Source organism: Mercenaria mercenaria, chromosome 5 (assembly GCF_021730395.1).
Source record: "Mercenaria mercenaria strain notata chromosome 5, MADL_Memer_1, whole genome shotgun sequence".
NCBI classification, from domain to species: Eukaryota; Metazoa; Mollusca; class Bivalvia; order Venerida; family Veneridae; genus Mercenaria; species Mercenaria mercenaria.
In genome coordinates, this window is record NC_069365.1 from 65,178,278 (window position 1) to 65,197,796 (window position 19,519).

Genomic DNA, 19,519 nt, shown 5'->3' on the forward strand with positions numbered 1-19,519 from the left:
ATAACTATGGACAGATTTTATGTCAAATTACCCCCCTTTATTTCAAATTAAAATGGGTATATCTCCGTAACTAATGAAGATACTGATCTGAAATTTCATTTATGTCAACAGATTAATTTTGCAGATTCTTCTTTTGTTCACTTACAATAATTTTTTTTCAATTACTTCCCTTTTACGTTACTATAAATAGCATATTTTTTGTAACTTTTTTATTATTGGCCATCGGGAAAAACCGCGACCACTTTTCTGTGGTACAACATGGATGGTACCTCCAATTTTTAGGTGTATTTAGACATAGCTGTACCTTGTTAGATTTTTTCCCTTTGTTGTTACTGTCCTTTGGACTTAGATATTTTTTCTGAGGACCTTCTTGTCCTCAAGTGCAATGATAACAGGTGAGCGATATAGGGCCATCATGGCCCTCTTGTTTATCAATACAATTACTTTATAGGTAGCAGAATTGAAAGCAATAAACTAATTCTAAAATGTTGAACGTATATTCTCACATCTCAGATTGCACAATAGTAAAAGAAAACTGCACCGCAATAATATATATGTATATAATTATATGTATATAATTATGTTCATTGCAGAGAAATGCCACGGAGATTGAAATTCTGAGAAAAGCAATAATGTCAGCTTCGTCCTTTGTTGAGCAAGGTAGCTCCAGACTGACTGGGGAGTATGAGACAGCAATTACAGCATACGCCACAGCTCAAATAAGCAAGGGCGGAACAACAGAACTGCTGAACAGGCTAGATAGGAGCACTAACCTCATACAGTCTGGTGCGTCTTAATTAATTCTAAACTTTATGACTGTTTTTACACTTTATTTAAACGACGGTCTTATCCCTTAAGTATGTTGATCTGTTATCGAGTTCAAAACAAAATAACGTTTTACGTAGTATATATTACATACTTTTTGAGTCGGCTAAACGATGTAATCGTTTTGACGAGTCCTTGCTATCCAGCGATTCTCTAAGTCTAAATGGACCAAATAACACATTGAAGCGATGTAGTTCCATTAGATTTCTCAAACTTCAAACAGTTCACTGCAAGAATGAAATTAAGTTGCGTGAATTCCCTTTGCTATGACCAATATACGATGTAATCTGTCATATTTATGACTTTTAATTGTGCAATACTCGAATGTAACTCATTAAGCATAAATGTGCATTTTATGAATTGCGCAGGCTTACAAAGCTTGCGTAACATCCAGCGAAAGACAAAAAATAGTTCCACAGGGCTCCAGATAAGATGCGTATTAGCGTAAATTACGTATAGAAATAATGCAAATACGCATGTCTAATAATTTCTAAACGTATATAAAATTACAGAAATGCACACAATGCTTTTTTAAAAACAAAATCTGAATCATCTGGATGCGTTAGGTAACATAGCCGATCCCGATCAGCCTTAATTCTCCCACATTGAACGTATACACGCATCGTATGATTTCTATAAACTTTGCGTGGGTTTCTACACACACACATGAATTTTGCAGTCAGTAAACGGATAAATTATCGGAAGAAGAAGCTCTTACTGGTTTGTTTAGTTACTACAGATATTAAAAATGATTTTAATTCTTATTTTTCGAGAAATAAACAAATCGGCGAAACATTAAATTGTATTTTCTTGTAGTTTTTGAAATCGAAAGTAGATCGTCTATGTTTGGCGAAATGAAACAACTTTTTTATGAAAAGATTTAAATAAGAGGTAATTTAACCGTAAACTTCAATGTCAGATACTGCCAATTGCTGCTAAATGTCTTCGTATCATCACAATTTGTAAAATATATTGTTCAAACGTGAGAAAAGTGTAATCGTATCCGGATATAATATTTTGGGTAAATATCGAGCTGTGTTATGAAATTTTAAGAAAAAAAAAAAAAACTGAAACTGGTAGACTATACTGTCAGTACATCAATCATTAGCCGACTCAGGCCATTCAGGCCTTTGATTTTTCCTGTGAGCGTTACCTGGCAAATTGCTGTATGTAAAAATAATTTGCCATTTCACGAATGACATAACATTCCTGGCCTTGCATTGTATGGACTATTTCCAGTTATCTTACGTAGCAGTCAAACTGAGTTAGATAATATACCAGACCTCTGATCTTACACCTTACGTGTATGTTTACAAAGATCCTTGAAGCAAATATATATATATTTGATTGTCTGAAATAACAAACTGTCTTTTAAACCTCATTTAAGTTGTTTGGTGCTATCACTTTCCCGTGAACTGTATTTTGTTTTGTTTGTAGATGGAACAAAACATTGGCAAAATTCCGTAAAAAGTATTGAAGTTGAAACTGCCGGGTATGTTTTGCTTGCCTACAGCAAACAAAACAATATTAACGGCGCACTTCCGGTACTGAAATGGCTTATTCAGCAGAGAAGCCCGTATGGCGGCTACATTTCTACACAGGTATTTGTTGAATACTAGTACATTTGATAGTTTGTTTTATTGATTTCGAAGAATGACGCTGTTTAATTAATTTCACTATTTAAAATCCTTATGCACAAAAGAATAAAATTTCTCTGATCATTTCCAAAGGTTAAAAATGATATGTAAGACTTCCACTTTTTCTTTTTTGGAAATTGTGCTTTTACTGTGCGCAAAGGTGGCTACACATTATGTTTATTCATCGTACCTAATCATATCATAAATTAAAGAAATTAATTCCAAAACTACAAATATTTTTACAAATACATTAAAGGACTTGCAGAAAACAATGCTAACTTATTTTTATGGGCGGCTATTCTACGAACTAAACAAAACAATGTAATATATTGAATACTCGAACTCGACGGGACAAGCAAAATTGTTCGAGTAATTGGTAGTTCGAGCCAACAAAATATACATTATAATATAGGGATTTTGCCAGGACCTGAAGATGAATTCAAGCAAAGAGTGGTGTTCGAATTATCCGAATGAACGAAATCATTAGAGTCCAGACGCTGTTAGTTCATGCAGACTTTGTTGGTGAATTTGAATGTCTCCAAATAGTCCTTACTCAAGTAATGACACTACCTCTGCAAACACGCTTCTAGTTTGTAATGGCATTGACTTATCCATTTAAAAAAGGCTGCACTGTGTTTGAATTTGCCCAAAAGCTAGTAAGAATAATAGTATGCTCATACTTATCGCGAACGCCAAACTTGAGACATAATTCTTTATTCGCTTATTTCATTGTTGCCCATCATGAATAGGACTGAGATTTTTTCCAGATGATAGACTGGTCAATGCATTTGCTACTCTTAATGTCTAAATGAATCTGGAAACCCCCATGGTTAAGTGATCGACTTAGAATCAGGTCCGTCATTAAAGATTTACATCAAAACTTGCTTTTAGATATACATGAAAAAATGCAGCTCAGTCATGGTTTAGGTTTACAGCAAAACTTTCGCTCAATTGATCAAATATGTCGTGTTCAAAATTCGCTACAGTTGAATAAATCAGCTTCAAAACACGTTTGTCTCTTCTTTATTTTCAGGGGCCTCCGTGGCCGAGTGGTTAAGGTCGCTGACTTCAAATGACTTGCCCCTCATCGATGTGGGTTCGAGCCTCATTCGAGGCGTTGAATGCTTCATGTGAGGAAGCCATCCGGCTGGCTTACTGAAGGTCAGTGGTTCTATCAAGGTGCCCGCCCGTGATGAATTGATGCACGGAGGGGCAACGCTGGAAAGTCGCCCTATGACATATAATTGTGTCAGTGCGACGTTAAACCCAAGAAAATAAATAAATAAATCTATTTTTTCAGGATACTGTCGTTGCTTTACAAGGTCTAGCAGAAATTGCATCACAGATGTACACATCTGACGTCAGCATGACAGTTGAATTTGACTACGGCTCCGAAACTCCGAAAAATGTCTCAATAAATGCTGAAAATATGGACGTGCTACAGTTCATTGACGTACGTAGTACTATTATCTCAGTCAGTACAATGAAAAACATTTTCCTGGAAGATAAATATGTAAAGAATATCATTTATATTCAGTGTTTAGTTGATAGGAAGAAACTTGATTGAACTAGAAAGTCACGGGACTTACGTTGTAAATTATTTGTATAAAGTGGTATTGGCCTATAACAAATATATACATGTAAACATGAGTTGACTTATTAACATCACGTTGTTTCGCATGACAATACATTGTATATTCAATGAACATTTAATACTTGTTAGGTACCTGAAGAAAGCCGCACGCTGCGGATATCGGCCAAAGGAAGAGGTTCTGGCCTAGTCGAGGTAATTTCTTCTAACTAGAGAATAAAGGTCGAATATAAAGTTGACTCGTGTCTACAAGTTTAACACATTTGACATGTCATTTAAGTAAGAATATGTGCTTATTATGTGTTATTCTAAGAATGTATGTTTATTCAATCTTATTCATATGTAACTAAATTAGCCACTTTTTATGGAACCTTTATACAAAAACAAATTATTTTCAAATTAGAATAGCTTCTTCATATGGTTCTAGGTGAGCACATTTTACAACATATTGGAGGAGGAACGAAATCCCAGCTTTGATCTGATGGTTACAACTAATGGTACAGAAGTTGATAGATTCACGCTGAAAGCTTGTGCAAGGTAAATAGCAACTACTGCTTCGCATTCATATATCCCTGTAATATTTAGAAAACAAATGCACATCGCAGCTATTTTCAATGAGCATTAACTGAATCACAAGAAATATTAAATGTTAACAGTACAATATTTGTACAGAACATTATGCTAGTATTATATTTCTATGTTTTTGTAATATACGAAATCTTATTCATGATTGGACTGAGACAAGTCAAAAATGTTTGGTTTTTGATTACCTTTGATAAATCGTATATCCAACTTTACACCCTTGCCAGGATGAGACAAGCTGAACGGCTGTATTCTAAAATATCTGAAAACTGTTGAAACACGAACGGATTTCGATTGCATCACAAGAACTGTTAACTTAATTTTATTAATTGTTTACCGCCTTCATAATTTTATTCCAACTGTCAGTGTTTAATATGTTCGAAGCGGTGTGGAGTTGAGTGAATTGATTTTGTTTGAAAAGTAATAGTTCCTCAAACGCAGTTTAACACTAGAAGATGTTAGGACGCTATTGGGATCAACCAATTTTAGTATGAAATAAGAAAGTAATTCGTTATTCTTAAGGCCTCTTAACTGCTCCACAACGTCTCGTAATGTGAAACTGTTCCTATCATGCCTTTTTTTATAATCGAAATTTGTTGAGGACATGGGTCGTAAAATCAGATATTATCAAATATCTATGGAAATCATGCATCTGAGGAATATAGAATCCAACACCTAGGATTCTTCAATATTTTGATATCGGAGAACATGGACATTTAATTTGCTCATGCAAAGGGTGTAAATTTGAAAATTCGTTTTATTTCAGGTTATAAAACAAGCACATGACCAGCCACTATATCATAATAACATTCGATATAATTTTTCCAAGATATAATATTTAGATTCATTTCGAATATTTACTTTTTCCGTTTCGAAATATTACAGGAGTATATAAAAGTATAACGCAGCTCTACTTGTATACATTGCAAATATCTGTTATCAGCTGTGACATTTGCTGGCGAGTAATGTTCAACGTTGATGAGTGGGAATTTCATCGTCAACGTCAGTTCTGATGCTATTTTGTACTTATTGCTGCGGTTTAAATGTTTTACTCCACCGAATCAGGTCTTCTCTGATTTTTGTAAGCACATGCTGCACTCATCTGTATGTTCCAGCATAACTGATATTGAATGATCTATATATACAAGAAGCTGTCAAGATTGCGCAAGTTATTCTGATTTGTCCAGTTATCCGCCCAGCCTTGAAATCATGTAATGCTAAAATACCTATAAAAGAGCTAAAAGTAATCATGTCACACATGACGTTCATTTGGCTATGGCTCTTAACTAAAACTAACTTGTCTCTTGCATTAAACTGCAGTCATATGTAATTCTTATTCAAATTGCAGATGGCTAGACATTGAGGACAGTGGTATGGTTCTGCTAGATATTGGTTTTCCCTCTGGGTATAAACCCTTACTTAACAACGACAGACCGTTTGGCTGGAACCAGGATATAGATAGTAGTGTGACTTACTCAAGAAGGGAGATGGACCATGGGCGCCTTGTGTTATACTATGATTACGTAAGATTTGTTGACTTTGTAAATAATGTTTTAGACTATAATATTGCTAGTTACAGGACTTTCTAAAATGACAAAATTTATTTGACAAAGAAAATGTCCGCAGTTATGCAAGATGGTGTCCAAGTTTGCTATTGTTTTACTATGTTTACAGATGGATGAGGAGGTAACATGCTACACTGTGGATGTTGTGAGAGAATCAACTATAGGACGGTCGCAACCAGCCAGTGTTAGAGTATACTCCTACTACGACATGGGTAATTTGGCCATTTATAATGCTTGTTTCCATGTAAAGTAGGAAGGTAATTTGGCCATTTATAATGCTTGTTTCCATGTAAAGTAGGAAGGTAATTTGGCCATTTATAATGCTTGTTTCCATGTAAGGTAGGAAGGTAATTTGGCCATTTATAATGCTTGTTTCCATGTAAGGTAGGAAGGGAATTTGGCCACTTATTTTTATCGTTTTCATGTAAGGTAGGAAGGAAATTTGGCCACTTATTTTGATCGTTTCCATGTAAGGTATGAAGGGAATTTGGCCATTTATAATGCTTGTTTCCGTGTATGGTAAAAAGGGAATTTGACCACTTATTTTGACCGTTTCTATGAAACATGTTAGGTAGGAAGGGAATTTGGCCACTTAATTTGACCGTTTCCATGTAAGGTAGGAAAGGAATTCGTCCACTTATTTTGACCGTTTCCATATAAGGTAGGAATGTAATTTGGCCACTTTCTCTGATCGTTTCCATGTAAGGTAGGAGGTGAATTTGACCACTTATTTTGATCGTTTCCGTGTAAGGTAGGAAGGGAATTTGGCCACTTACTCTGATCGTTTCCATGTAAGGTAGGAGGTGAATTTGACCACTTATTTTGATCATTTCCGTGTAAGGTAGGAAGGGGATTTTGCCACTTATTCTGATCGTTTCCGTGTAAGGTAGGAAGGGAATTTGGCCACTTATTTTGATCGTTTCCATGTAAGGTAGGAAGGGGATTTGGCCACTTATTTTGATCGTTTCCATGTAAGGTAGGAAGGGAATTTGGCCACTTAATTTGATCGTTTCCGTGTAAGGTAGGAAGGGAATTTGGCCACTTATTCTGATCGTTTCCGTGTAAGGTAGGAAGGGAATTTGGCCACTTATTTTGATCGTTTCCATGAAAGGTAGGAAGTGAATTTGACCACTTATTTTGATCGTTTCCATGTAAGGTAGGAAGGGAATTTGGCCACTTATTTTGATCGTTTCCATGTAAGGTAGGAAGGGGATTTTGCCACTTATTCTGATCGTTTCCATGTAAGGTAGGAAGGAAATTTGGTCATTTATAGTTCTTGTTTCCATGTAGGGTAGAAAGGGAATTTGACAATTTATTTTGACCGTTTCCGTGAAAGGTAGGAATGTAATTTGGCCACTTATTCTAATCGTTTCCATGTAAGGTAGGACTGTAATATGACCACTTTCTTTGCTTATTTCCATGTAGGGTAGAAAAGTAATTTGACCACGTATATTGGTCGTTTCCATGTTATGGAAGAAAGGTACTTTGATGATATATGTTGTAAGATAGAAAGGTAATTTGTTCACATATATTGCTTGTTTTCATATAAGGCAGGAACTTATTTTGATTGTTTCCATGTAAGGTAGGAAGGGAATTTTGCCACTTATTCTGATCGTTTCCATGTAAGGTAGGAAGGGAATTTGGCCATTTATAATGCTTGTTTACATGTAGGGTAGAAAAGGAATTCGGCCACTTATTTTGACCGTTTCCATATAAGGTATGAATGTAATTTGGCCACTTACTCTGATCGTTTCCATGTAAGGTAGGAAGTGAATTTGACCACTTATTTTGATCGTTTCCATGTAAGGTAGGAAGGGAATTTGGCCACTTATTTTGATCGTTTCCATGGAAGGTAGGAAGGGAATTTGGCCATTTATTCTGATCGTTTCCATGTAAGGTAGGAAGGGAATTTGGCCACTTATTTTGATTGTTTCCATGTAAGGTAGGAAGGGAATTTGGCCACTTATTTTGATTGTTTCCATGGAAGGTAGGAAGGGAATTTAGCCACTTATTTTGATTGTTTCCATGGAAGGTAGGAAGTGAATTTGACCACTTATTTTGATCGTTTCCATGTAAGGTAGGAAGGGAATTTGGCCACTTATTTTGATCGTTTCCATGGAAGGTAGGAAGGGAATTTGGCCACTTATTCTGATCGTTTCCATGTAAGGTAGGAAGGGAATTTGGCCATTTATAATGCTTGTTTCCATGTAGGATAGAAAGGTAATTTGGCCACTTATTTTGACCGTTTCCATGAAAGGTAGGAAGGTAATTTGGCCACTTACGTTGCTTATTTCCATGTAGGGTAGAAAAGTAATTTGACCACTTATATTGGTCGGTTCCATGTTATGGAAGAAAGGTACTTTGACCACATACGTTGTAAGGTAGAAACTAAATAAGGTAATTTGTTCACATCTATTCACGCTTGTTTCCACACAAGGTAGGAACTTATTTTGATTGTTACCATATAAGGTAGGAAAGTAATTTGACAACTTATGTTGCTCGTTTCCATGTGAGGTAGAAAAGTAATTTTGACACTTATATCGCTCGTAGAAACGTAATTTGACCAGAACGTTGTTCGTTTCCATGTAAGGTAGACAAGTAATTTTGCCACTTATATAAGGTAGCCACATACATTGTAAGTTAGAAAGGTAATTTGACCTTAAATTACTTCTTTCAATATAAGAATTATTTTCATCAGTTTAAACGTTTAAAATGTGTTGTTCACCAATGGATGTGATAGACACATTATATATTTATTGCATGTCTTTTCAGTATTTTAAACGCACAATTTATACATTGTACATATATCTACTAAACGGCGATCATGATAGGTTAGAAACAGTCCAAGAAAATTTACAGATAGTACAGATGATAGCACAGTTTGTTATTGTTATTTGTACAAATTTTATGAATAAATTGTATTTAGTCTTACTCATTTACATATATTAATTGTAATCATTACTAAAATTTAGAACATAATTATAATAAAATAATAATGTTTCTGATACCTCATAGAAAAAAGTGCAATGAAGTTTTATTTGCCGAACACATTAAAGAAGAACTATATATGTGATTTCTGTGGTGTTGAGTGCGGCTGTGGGTTTGATCCCGAGGCAGTTCCGACGGTAAGTATTGTAGAGACTCTACAACAATCCATTTTCCTGTGTTGCTTAGGGTTTTCTAATGATAGTGTGCCAATTTAAAGTATTGTACTTCAGAAATGAAACACAAATTTTATAGGTTTCCTGTAGAAAAAGGTTACGTCGATTTTCAAATTATTCTGGATAATGTAGAACCAAATACAAAGACAAGAAATAAATTCAGTTAATTTCATTTTGTTTCCATTATTTTAAAGTAATGACGAGGTAACGTCCAATACATTTTTGGAGACGATATTGTGACTTATGCACTCCGGACCTTATTAGTCCCCCAGTTCCGGGGACTATGGGATTGTGCCTTTCCGTCCATCCGTCTGCGAGTTCGTGTCCATAACACTGTCATTCATCAAGGGATTTTAATATTCCTTGGCAGAAATGATCCCCATGATGAGACAACGTGTCTTGCACAAAACACGGACCCCTTGCTTAAAGGTCAAGGTAACACTTGAAGGTCAAATGTCTACAGGGCTGTTTTCCTGCCTGGTTTCTTACTCAACACACCATGAAGGGATTTTAATATTAACTGGCACAAAAGTACCCCCATAATAAGGCGATGTGTTATGCACTTTCAGACCCCTAGTTTAAAGGTCAAGGTCACACTTGGCGGTCAAAGGTTAATATGACATGAACAGGATCTGCTTCGAGTCCGATCCAGAACTCATCCATGGAGGGATTACAATATTACTTGGGATAAATGTTCCCAAAATCAGACAGTGTGTCATGCGCAACATCCAGCACCCTATCTCACAGGACAAGGTCGCACTTGGAGACCAAAGTGTGATAGGTCTTTTTTCCTGTCTGGTTCATACTTTGTCATCCAAAACAGGATTTAAATATTAGTCGTCACAAATATTATCCTGGATGAGAAAACGTGTCATGTTCTTTTCCAGTCTGTAATTCAACAATTACTTCCCATAATGAAACGACATGTTATGCACAACACCAAGACCCCTAGTTCAAAGGTCAAGGTCACACTTCGAGGTCAAAGGTCAACAGGTTTTTTTTCCTGTCCGATCTGTAACTCGGCAAGCCAAAAGCGATTATAGTATAATTTGGCGCAGATGTTCCCTATAATAAGTTGACGTATCATACGCAACACCCAGGCACCCATCTCAAAGGTCAAGGTCACACTTAGAGATCAAAGTTCAATAGGGTTTTTTTCCTGTCAGTCCCTAACAATGTCGTCAATTAAGGGATTTTTAATATTACTTGGCACGAATGTTCCCCACAACGAGACATTGATCTTTTACAATAGCCAGACTCCTAGCCCAAAAGTCAAGGTCACAATTGAAGGCCAAAAGTCAACATAGATCCTTTGTGACCAGTCTGTAAAATATTTTGATATAAGCTCATGTGTCATATTGCCCCAATTAAAAAAAAATTTTGGTGTATTTTCTTCAGAATAACTTCCTTGTAATATGATAATTTCTTAAATTTTTTCTCATGTTTTCCCACCAATTTAAAAATGAAATGTAATCAAAATTGAAATAAAAAACTTTTTTATATTTATAGATGTTATAAGCTATCAACGACAGTAGATTTTTATATATGCAAATTTTAGACCAAACGTGTTGTAACATATTGTCTTTATAGTACAATGCTTTATATACATCATTGGTAGATATCAGATCATTATGTTAAACTGCAGTAGAGAAAATAAGTCGCCTTCCAGCAGGGGTCTTTGTATTGCATGGCAAAACTTCATTCACTTGTTCTTTAAAGATTTTACACATTTTTGTAATACTTGGTAAAATATATATCAAAATAAAGCATCTACACTCGGGACATGTTTTATAGTGCAGTGGTACAGGAACACTTGCATTAGATGGTAGTACTACCATATATCTTCGACCAGCGTCGAAAATCTCGTTTGTTCATTATCCTAACATTTCAGGAAAGACAAAAAAAAGACCTTTTTCAGTACATCCAAACTCCTTTTTGCACAGATGTTAAATTGAAATAGCATTGTCCATCACCATTTGCGTGACACATCTCTCCCAATTTCCGCAAATATTCGACGTTTTTATAATGATATAATCGTAAAAAGGTGAACCGTACATAATACCAGACATACGATTGTTCTGAATTCAAAATTGAAGATATGCCCTTTTTACAAGGACTTCACAAAACTTCCATATAGTAATATTTCACCAACAACGAGTAAAATTGATTTATTTTTATATATAATTATTGTTTTCGACTTTTGATAAAAAATTCTATTGTTTGATGATCTGGCTCCGTGTTCATAAAACATTTTCAGTCTCAGCTGTGTTTGATAATGAAACTTTATTTCTCATTTATATCTAAATAGCATGTTTAAGACTAAATTTTTTAAGTATTTTAAAGTGACTATTCGGTATTGATGGTCAGTCTCATTTGGAATTTAAGCTTGAAGTTTTAGTAAAATTAATATTAAAATTTCAAACTCAAACTCAGCTGAGACCGCAAAATGTTTTGTGAACACTGGGCCAGATGCCTGTCAAAAATTTTTTGATTTTCTGACCGACGTAATAAGTGACTGTTGACGGCAGAATATAAAACCTTCCTTTTGTTATTGATGAAATAACTTGTCAAAGTTATACTTGCTTTATAATAAGTACTTAAGTAGTATGACTGGAATATTTAGGTGTTCTTTCTTTGAGCAGGAACGATGTACTGGAATTATGAGTAACTACCGTTCAGTCTCACGTCCAGTCAACAGCTATCCTGGCCAGAACTCAGTCTCACGCAAAACTGTCATCTACCCAGGTCAGAGCTCAGTCTCACGTGAAACCGCCATCTATCCAGGCCAGAGCTCTGTTTCGCGTCAAACCGCAGTTTATCCAGGGATGAAATCAGTATCACGATCATCCTCTGTCTACCGAGATAATAATAGGATAATATACCCGGCAGTGCCTGACACAGAAGTGCACAGAGTTATCCAACCCCTGCAAAGTTCCTCATCTGTGAGAACTATTCATAGACAACGGCTTCAGCCTAACCGATGGCATCGTGGTCAAACTATCCCTGTATCATTCAGCAGGACAACTAAGCAGAGACAATCATTCCCAGTACTAGCCAACTCGTTTCCTACAGTCTCTAGACGATGGAGTGTAAGCAGTAGCTAGGTATGTACTAGCCAACTCGTTTAACTACAGTCTCTAGACGATGGAGTGTAAGCAGTAGCTAGGTATGTACTAGCCAACTCGTTTAACTACAGTCTCTAGACGATGGAGCGCAAGCAGTAGCTAGGTATGTACTAGCCAACTCGTTTCCTACAGTCTCTAGACGATGGAGCGTAAGCAGTAGCTAGGTATATACTTGCTAACTCGTTTCATACAGTCGCTAGACAATGGAGCGTAAGCAGTAACTAGGTATGTATTGGCCAACTCGTTTCCTACAGTCTCTAGACGATGGAGTGTAAGCAGTAGCTAGGTATGTACTAGCCAACTCGTTTCATACAGTCTCTAGACGATGGAGTGTAAGCAGTAGTTAGGTATGTACTAGGCCGCTCGTATCCTACAGTCTCTAGACGATGGAGTGTAAGCAGTAGCGATCGAGTGTAAGCAGTAGCTAGGTATATACTAACCACCTCGTTTCCTACTGTCTCTAGACGATGTTGTGTTATGACTTGAAACTCAAACTGGTGGACGGATAGCTTAGTGGTTTGCACACTGGCCTTCCAATTCTGAGGTCGGGGGTTCGATCCCCGGCAGCTGCTCGGGAATTTTCAGAAACGCTTTTCAGTGTTTCCCACCCAACTAGAGGTGTACTGGTCAGGAACCCAGGCAATCCTTGCGTGTATCAGTGTCTATTCGTAACGAGCTAGGCTAAGTTAGCCGGACAAGCCTGTATCTGATTTCTGATCCCTCTGATCGCTCTGTGTCTGCACTAGTAGAGGATGAATTCTGTGCACTGCTGATCGCTCTGTGTCTGCACTAGTAGAGGATGAATTCTGTGCACTGTGTGGCTGCATTTGAACTATATAAGGCGCCTTTGAACGTGAAATTGATCATGAAAAGGGCGCTATATAAATCTGGTATAATAATAATAAGAAGATACTGTCAAACTCGTTTCCTAAGTCGATGGGCGATGTAGTTAAACCAGGTATGTACTAGGCAATTTGTTTCCTACATTCTGTAGGCGATGGAATGTAAGCATGATCTAGGTATGTACTACGCAGCTTTCTTACAGTCTCTAGGCGATGGAGTGTAAGCGATGGAATGTAAGCAGGGGACTGCTATGTACAGTCAAACTCGTTTCCGTCAGTCTTCAGGTGATGGAGTGTAAGCAACAGTTGGTTTGTACCAGTTTACTAAGCATCTCGTTTCCTACAGTTTCTAGATAATGGAGTGTAAGCAAGAGCAAGGTATGTACTGTCAAACTCTTTTTCTGCAGTCTCTAGGCGATGGAGTGAAAGCAGGAGGCTGGTACGTACTGTTGAACTCGTTTCTTACAGTCCCTGGACGATGGAGTGTAAGCAAAAGCTAGATTTGGTATAAGTGAAACTGCTGCTGATTTTAAGACATTTATGACTTGAAGGAATGAAATAAAAGAACGTACGACTAGAGCAATATGCCTCTGATCTAAAGTGTCGAAGCTTTATGAAAAATTAACAGCATAACTAAAAGTAGTGGAATGGAAAATGTTTGGATTAAAACATTTTTCAATCTTTGGCGTAGTGATACTGTCTACTAAAACAAAAAGGAGCGTTGACGTCAAAGTATTGTTGCAATAATGAAATAATTTATTCTCGAGAAAGAGCTAGTACTAAGAGCTCCAACAATTTAGATAATGAATGATATATAAAAAAGACGAGTGAATATTTATTAAACAATTAATAAATAACAAGTAAGATATAATCCATGTGTATTTATTTTCTTGCAGAGGCCGATGAAGCAGTAAATAAAACCACTGTGTTGGAATAAGAAGAAAATACATAGCTACACACGTGTAGAATTTGTGAAAATATCACATATACTATATGATATAGATAAGTAACTGTAGATAAAAATAGAATGAATTGAAAAATGTTCGTGTCATGATATTTTAATATATAGGTATATACATGTAGATAAAATCATATCACCTCATTTCCCTGTATGAAGGTGTATTGTTTGCGCATCACAATTTGCTATTATTAGTTTGGTTTAGTCAAGATAGCTCCAGTGTTCCTTTACATACAGCCTCGTCAACTTACCGGTAGACGCCAGTAATATTTTGCAATACACTGTTCACCTTAATGTGCCACGTTCTCTAAACTAGTACTCAGTAAAAATAAATGTATGTACATTTTTGTATCATAATTCTTAATAAAATTGTGTTTTTATGTGTGTTTGTGTGTTTTTCATTAACTGAAATAAACCGGATAATGATACCTGTTGCGACAATCCAAATTGTAAAGATACCACGTGTCAATATAGTAATACCGGGACAATAGACAAGTGACATTTCCGGTAATATTGCGAATGATCACAAGATTTTTGGTATTGTCTCTATCTGCTCTAGGAGATCAGCTCTGCGATTTGATTAATTTTATCCAACAAAGTCTGTTAGCTAGTCGAAATGCATATTCGTCAAGATTATCTAATCGACAGCCAAATAACCAAGTGTACCTCATGGCACAGCGTTAGGATCCCCTTACTTTTTATGTCAAATAAAGATTTGCCGTTAGTCACAGGTGTACCCTATGGTACAATGTTAGGTCCCCTTTCGTTTTGTGTCGCATAAACGATTTACCGTAAGTCACAGGCGTACCCCAAGGAACAGTGTAAGTTAAGTTTTATATTGCATGAACGACTTGCTGTCAGTCACAGGTGTACACCCAGGGTACAGCGTTTGTTTCCCTTACGTTTCCCCATAAACAATTTGCCGTCAGTCACAGGTGTACCAAAGGGTACAGGGTTAGGTCGCCTTTCGATTTATGTCGCATAAACGACTTACTACCAGTCGCATATGTATCCAAAGCAGAGCGTTAGGTCCCCTTACGTGTCATATCGCATAAACGACTTGCTGCCAGTCGCATATGTACCCAAAGCAAAGCGTTAGGTCCCTCACGTTTTATGTCGCATAACGACTTGCTGCTGTCGCATGTACCAACAGAGCTTAGGCCGTCACTTGTCATGTCGCATAACGACTCGCGCTAGCCGCATATGTACCAAGAGAGTGTTAGGTCCCATCACGTGTCATGTCGCATAAACGACTTGCTGCCTATCGCATATGTACCCAAAGCAGAGTGTTAGGTCCCCTCACGTTTCATATTGCATAAACGACTTGCTGCCAGTCGCATATGTACCCAAAGCAGAGCGTTAGTCCCCTCACGTGTCATGTCGCATATGTACCCAAAGCAGAGTGTTAGATCCCCTCACGTTCATGTTGCATAAATGAGTTGCTGCCAGTCACATATGTACCCGAAGCAGAGTGTTAAGTCCCCTCACGTTTCATGTTGCATAAATGAGTTGCTGCCAGTCACATATGTACCCGAAGCAGAGTGTTATGTCCCCTCACGTTTCATGTTGCATAAACGAGTTGCTGCCAGTCACATATGTACCCAAAGCAGAATGTTAGGTCCCCTCACGTTTCATGTTGCATAAACGAGTTGCTGCCAGTCACATATGTACCCAAAGCAGAGTGTTACGTTCCCTCATGTTTCATGTTGCATAAACTACTTGCTGCCAGTCACATATGTACCCAAAGCAGAGTGTTAAGTCCCCTCACGTTTCATGTTGCATAAACGAGTTGCTGCCAGTCACATATGTACCCAAAGCAGAGTGTTAGGTCCCCTCACGTTTCATGTTGCATAAACGAGTTGCTGCCAGTCATATATGTACCCAAAGCAGAATGTTAGGTCCCCTCACGTTTCATGTTGCATAAACGACTTGCTGCCAGTCACATATGTACCCAAAGCAGAGTGTTAAGTCCCCTCACGTTTCATGTTGCATAAACTACTTGCTGCCAGTCACATATCTATCAATGTCACTCACTGCGTTAGGTCCCCTTACGTTTTGTATCGCATAAATGACTTGCCGTCAGTCGCATATGTACCCAAAGCAAGGCGTTAGGTCCCCTCACGTTTTATGTCGCATAAACGACTTGCTGCCTGTCGCATGCGTACCCAAAGCAGAGCTTTAGGTCCGATCACTTGTCCGAGTACAGCGTTAGGTCCCCTTTCGTTTTATTTCACAAACTATTTTCCGTTGATCACATGTGTACTCCAGGGTACAGCATTATGTCCTTTATGTTTTTTTTTGTCACATAAACGATTTGCCATCAGTCACAGGTGTACACAAGGGCACAGCGTTACTTACATTTTATGTCGCATAAACAAATTGCTGTCTGTCACATATGTACCCAGGACACAGCCTTAGGTCCCTTTATGTTTAATGTCACATAAACGAGTTGCCGTCAGTCACAGGTGTACACAAGGGCAAAGCGTTAGTTCCCCTTACGTTTTATGTCGCATGAACAAATTGCTGTCTGCCACATATGTACCCAGGACACAGCCTTAGGTCCCTTTATGTTTAATGTCACATAAACGAGTTGCCGTCAAACTGTAACCAGGACATAGCCTTAGGTCCCTTTACGTTTAATGTCACATAAACGAGTTGCCGTCAGTCACATATGTAACCAGGACGCAGCCTTAGGTCCCTTTATGTTTAATGTCACATAAACGAGTTGCCGTCAGTTATATATGTACCCAGGACGCAGCCTGTGGTCCCTTTGTGTTTAATGTTACATAAACGAGTTGCCGTCAGTCACATATGTAACCAGGACACAGCCTTAGGTCCCTTTATGTTATGTAATAACGAGTTGCCGTCAGCATAGTACGAAGCTAGGTCCCTTTATGTTGATGTCACATAACGTTGCCGTCAGTCACATATGTAACCAGAACAAGGCCTTAGGTCCCTTTATGTTTAATGTCACATAAACGAGTTGCCGTCAGTCACATATGTAACCAGGACACAGCCTTAATTATATTTAATGTCACATAAACGAGTTGCCTTCAGTCACATATGTAACCAGGACACAGCCTTAGCTCCCTTTATGTTTAATGTCACATAAACGAGTTGCCGTCAGTCACAGGTGAACCAAAGGGTACAGGGTTAGGTCGCCTTTCGATTTATGTCGCATAAACAACTTACTACCAGTCGCATATGTATCCAAAGCAGAGCGTTAGGTCCCCTTACGTGTCATATCGCATAAGCGACTTGCTGCCAGTCGCATATGTACCCAAAGCAAAGCGTTAGGTCCTCTCACGTTTTATGTCGCATAAACGACTTGCTGCCTGTCGCATATGTACCCAAAGCAGAGCTTTATGTCCGATCACTTGTCATGTCGCATAAACGACTCACCGCCAGTCGCATATGTACCCAAAGCAGAGTGTTAGGTCCCCTCACGTGTCATGTCGCATAAACGACTTGCTGCCTATCGCATATGTACCCAAAGCAGAGTGTTATGTCCCCTCACGTTTCATATTGCATAAACGACTTGTTGCCAGTCGCATATGTACCCAAAGCAGAGCGTTAGATCCCCTCACGTGTCATGTCGCATATGTACCCAAAGCAGAGTGTTAGATCCCCTCACGTTTCATGTTGCATAAACGACTTGCTGCCAGTCACATATGTACCCAAAGCAGAGTGTTAAGTCCCCTCACGTTTCATGTTGCATAAACGAGTTGCTGCCAGTCACATATGTACCCAAAGCAGAGTGTTAGATCCCCTCACGTTTCATGTTGCATAAACGAGTTGCTGCCAGTCACATATGTACCCAAAGCAGAGTGTTAGGTCCCCTCACGTTTCATGTTGCATAAACGACTTGCTGCCAGTCACATATGTACCCAAAGCAGAGTGTTAAGTCCCCTCACGTTTCATGTTGCATAAACTACTTGCTGCCAGTCACATATCTATCAATGTCACTCACTGCGTTAGGTCCCCTTACGTTTTGTATCGCATAAATGACTTGCCGTCAGTCACAGGTGTACACCCAGAGTACAGCGTTAGGTCCCCTTTCGTTTTATTTCACAAACTATTTTCCGTTGATCACATGTGTACTCCAGGGTACAGCATTATGTCCCTTTATGTTTTATGTCATATAAACGATTTGCCATCAGTCACAGGTGTACACAAGGGCACAGCGTTACTTACGTTTTATGTCGCATAAACAAATTGCTGTCTGTCACATATGTACCCAGGACACAGCCTTAGGTCCCTTTATGTTTAATGTCACATAAACGAGTTGCCGTCAGTCACAGGTGTACACAAGGGCACAGCGTTAGTTCCCCTTACGTTTTATGTCGCATGAAAAATTGCTGTCTGCCACATATGTACCCAGGACACAGCCTTATGTCCCTTTATGTTTAATGTCACATAAACGAGTTGCCGTCAGTCACATATGTAACCAGGACGCAGCCTTAGGTCCCTTTATGTTTAATGTCACATAAACGAGTTGCCGTCAGTCACATATGTAACCAGGACGCAGCCTTAGGTCCCTTTATGTTTAATGTCACATAAACGAGTTGCCGTCAGTCACATATGTACCCAGGACGCAGCCTGAGGTCCCTTTGTGTTTAATGTCATATAAACGAGTTGCCGTCAGTCACATATGTAACCAGGACACAGCCTTAGGTCCATTTATGTTTAATGTCACATAAACGAGTTGCCGTCAGTCACATACGTACCCAGGACACAGCCTTAGGTCCCTTTATGTTTAATGTCACATAAACGAGTTGCCGCCAGTCACATATGTAACCAGAACACGGCCTTAGGTCCCTTTATGTTTAATGTCACATAAACGAGTTGCCGTCAGTCACATATGTAACCAGGACACAGCCTTAGTTATGTTTAATGTCACATAAACGAGTTGCCTTCAGACACATATGTAACCAGGACACAGCCTTAGGTCCCTTTATGTTTAATGTCACATAAACGAGTTGCCGTCAGTCACATATGTAACCGGGACACAGCCTTAGGTCCCTTTATATTTAATGTCACATAAACGAGTTGCAGTCAGTCACATATGTACCCAGGACACAGCCTTAGGTCCCTTTATGTTTAATGTCACATAAACGAGTTGCCGTCAGTCACATATGTAACCAGGACACGGACACAGCCTTAGGTCCCTTTATGTTTAATGTCACATAAACGATTTGCCGTCAATCACATATGTACCCAGGACACACCCTTA

General features: G+C 38.2%; 1 protein-coding gene across 1 annotated transcript in view; it reads left to right on the forward strand.

The window, feature by feature from the left end:
* The window catches only part of LOC123557439 (CD109 antigen-like), a 44,284-nt gene extending 29,618 nt beyond the window's left edge, over positions 1-14,666 (forward strand). The window contains exons 29-38 of the mRNA XM_045348892.2: positions 594-786; positions 2,263-2,426; positions 3,763-3,915; positions 4,186-4,248; positions 4,481-4,590; positions 5,984-6,158; positions 6,310-6,412; positions 9,216-9,325; positions 12,004-12,465; positions 14,225-14,666. Of these exons, the coding sequence (XP_045204827.2) occupies positions 594-786; positions 2,263-2,426; positions 3,763-3,915; positions 4,186-4,248; positions 4,481-4,590; positions 5,984-6,158; positions 6,310-6,412; positions 9,216-9,325; positions 12,004-12,465 (1,533 nt within the window). The 3' untranslated portion in view covers positions 14,225-14,666. The remainder of the gene's footprint in view (positions 1-593; positions 787-2,262; positions 2,427-3,762; positions 3,916-4,185; positions 4,249-4,480; positions 4,591-5,983; positions 6,159-6,309; positions 6,413-9,215; positions 9,326-12,003; positions 12,466-14,224) is intronic.
* The last annotated feature ends 4,853 nt before the right edge of the window (positions 14,667-19,519 follow it).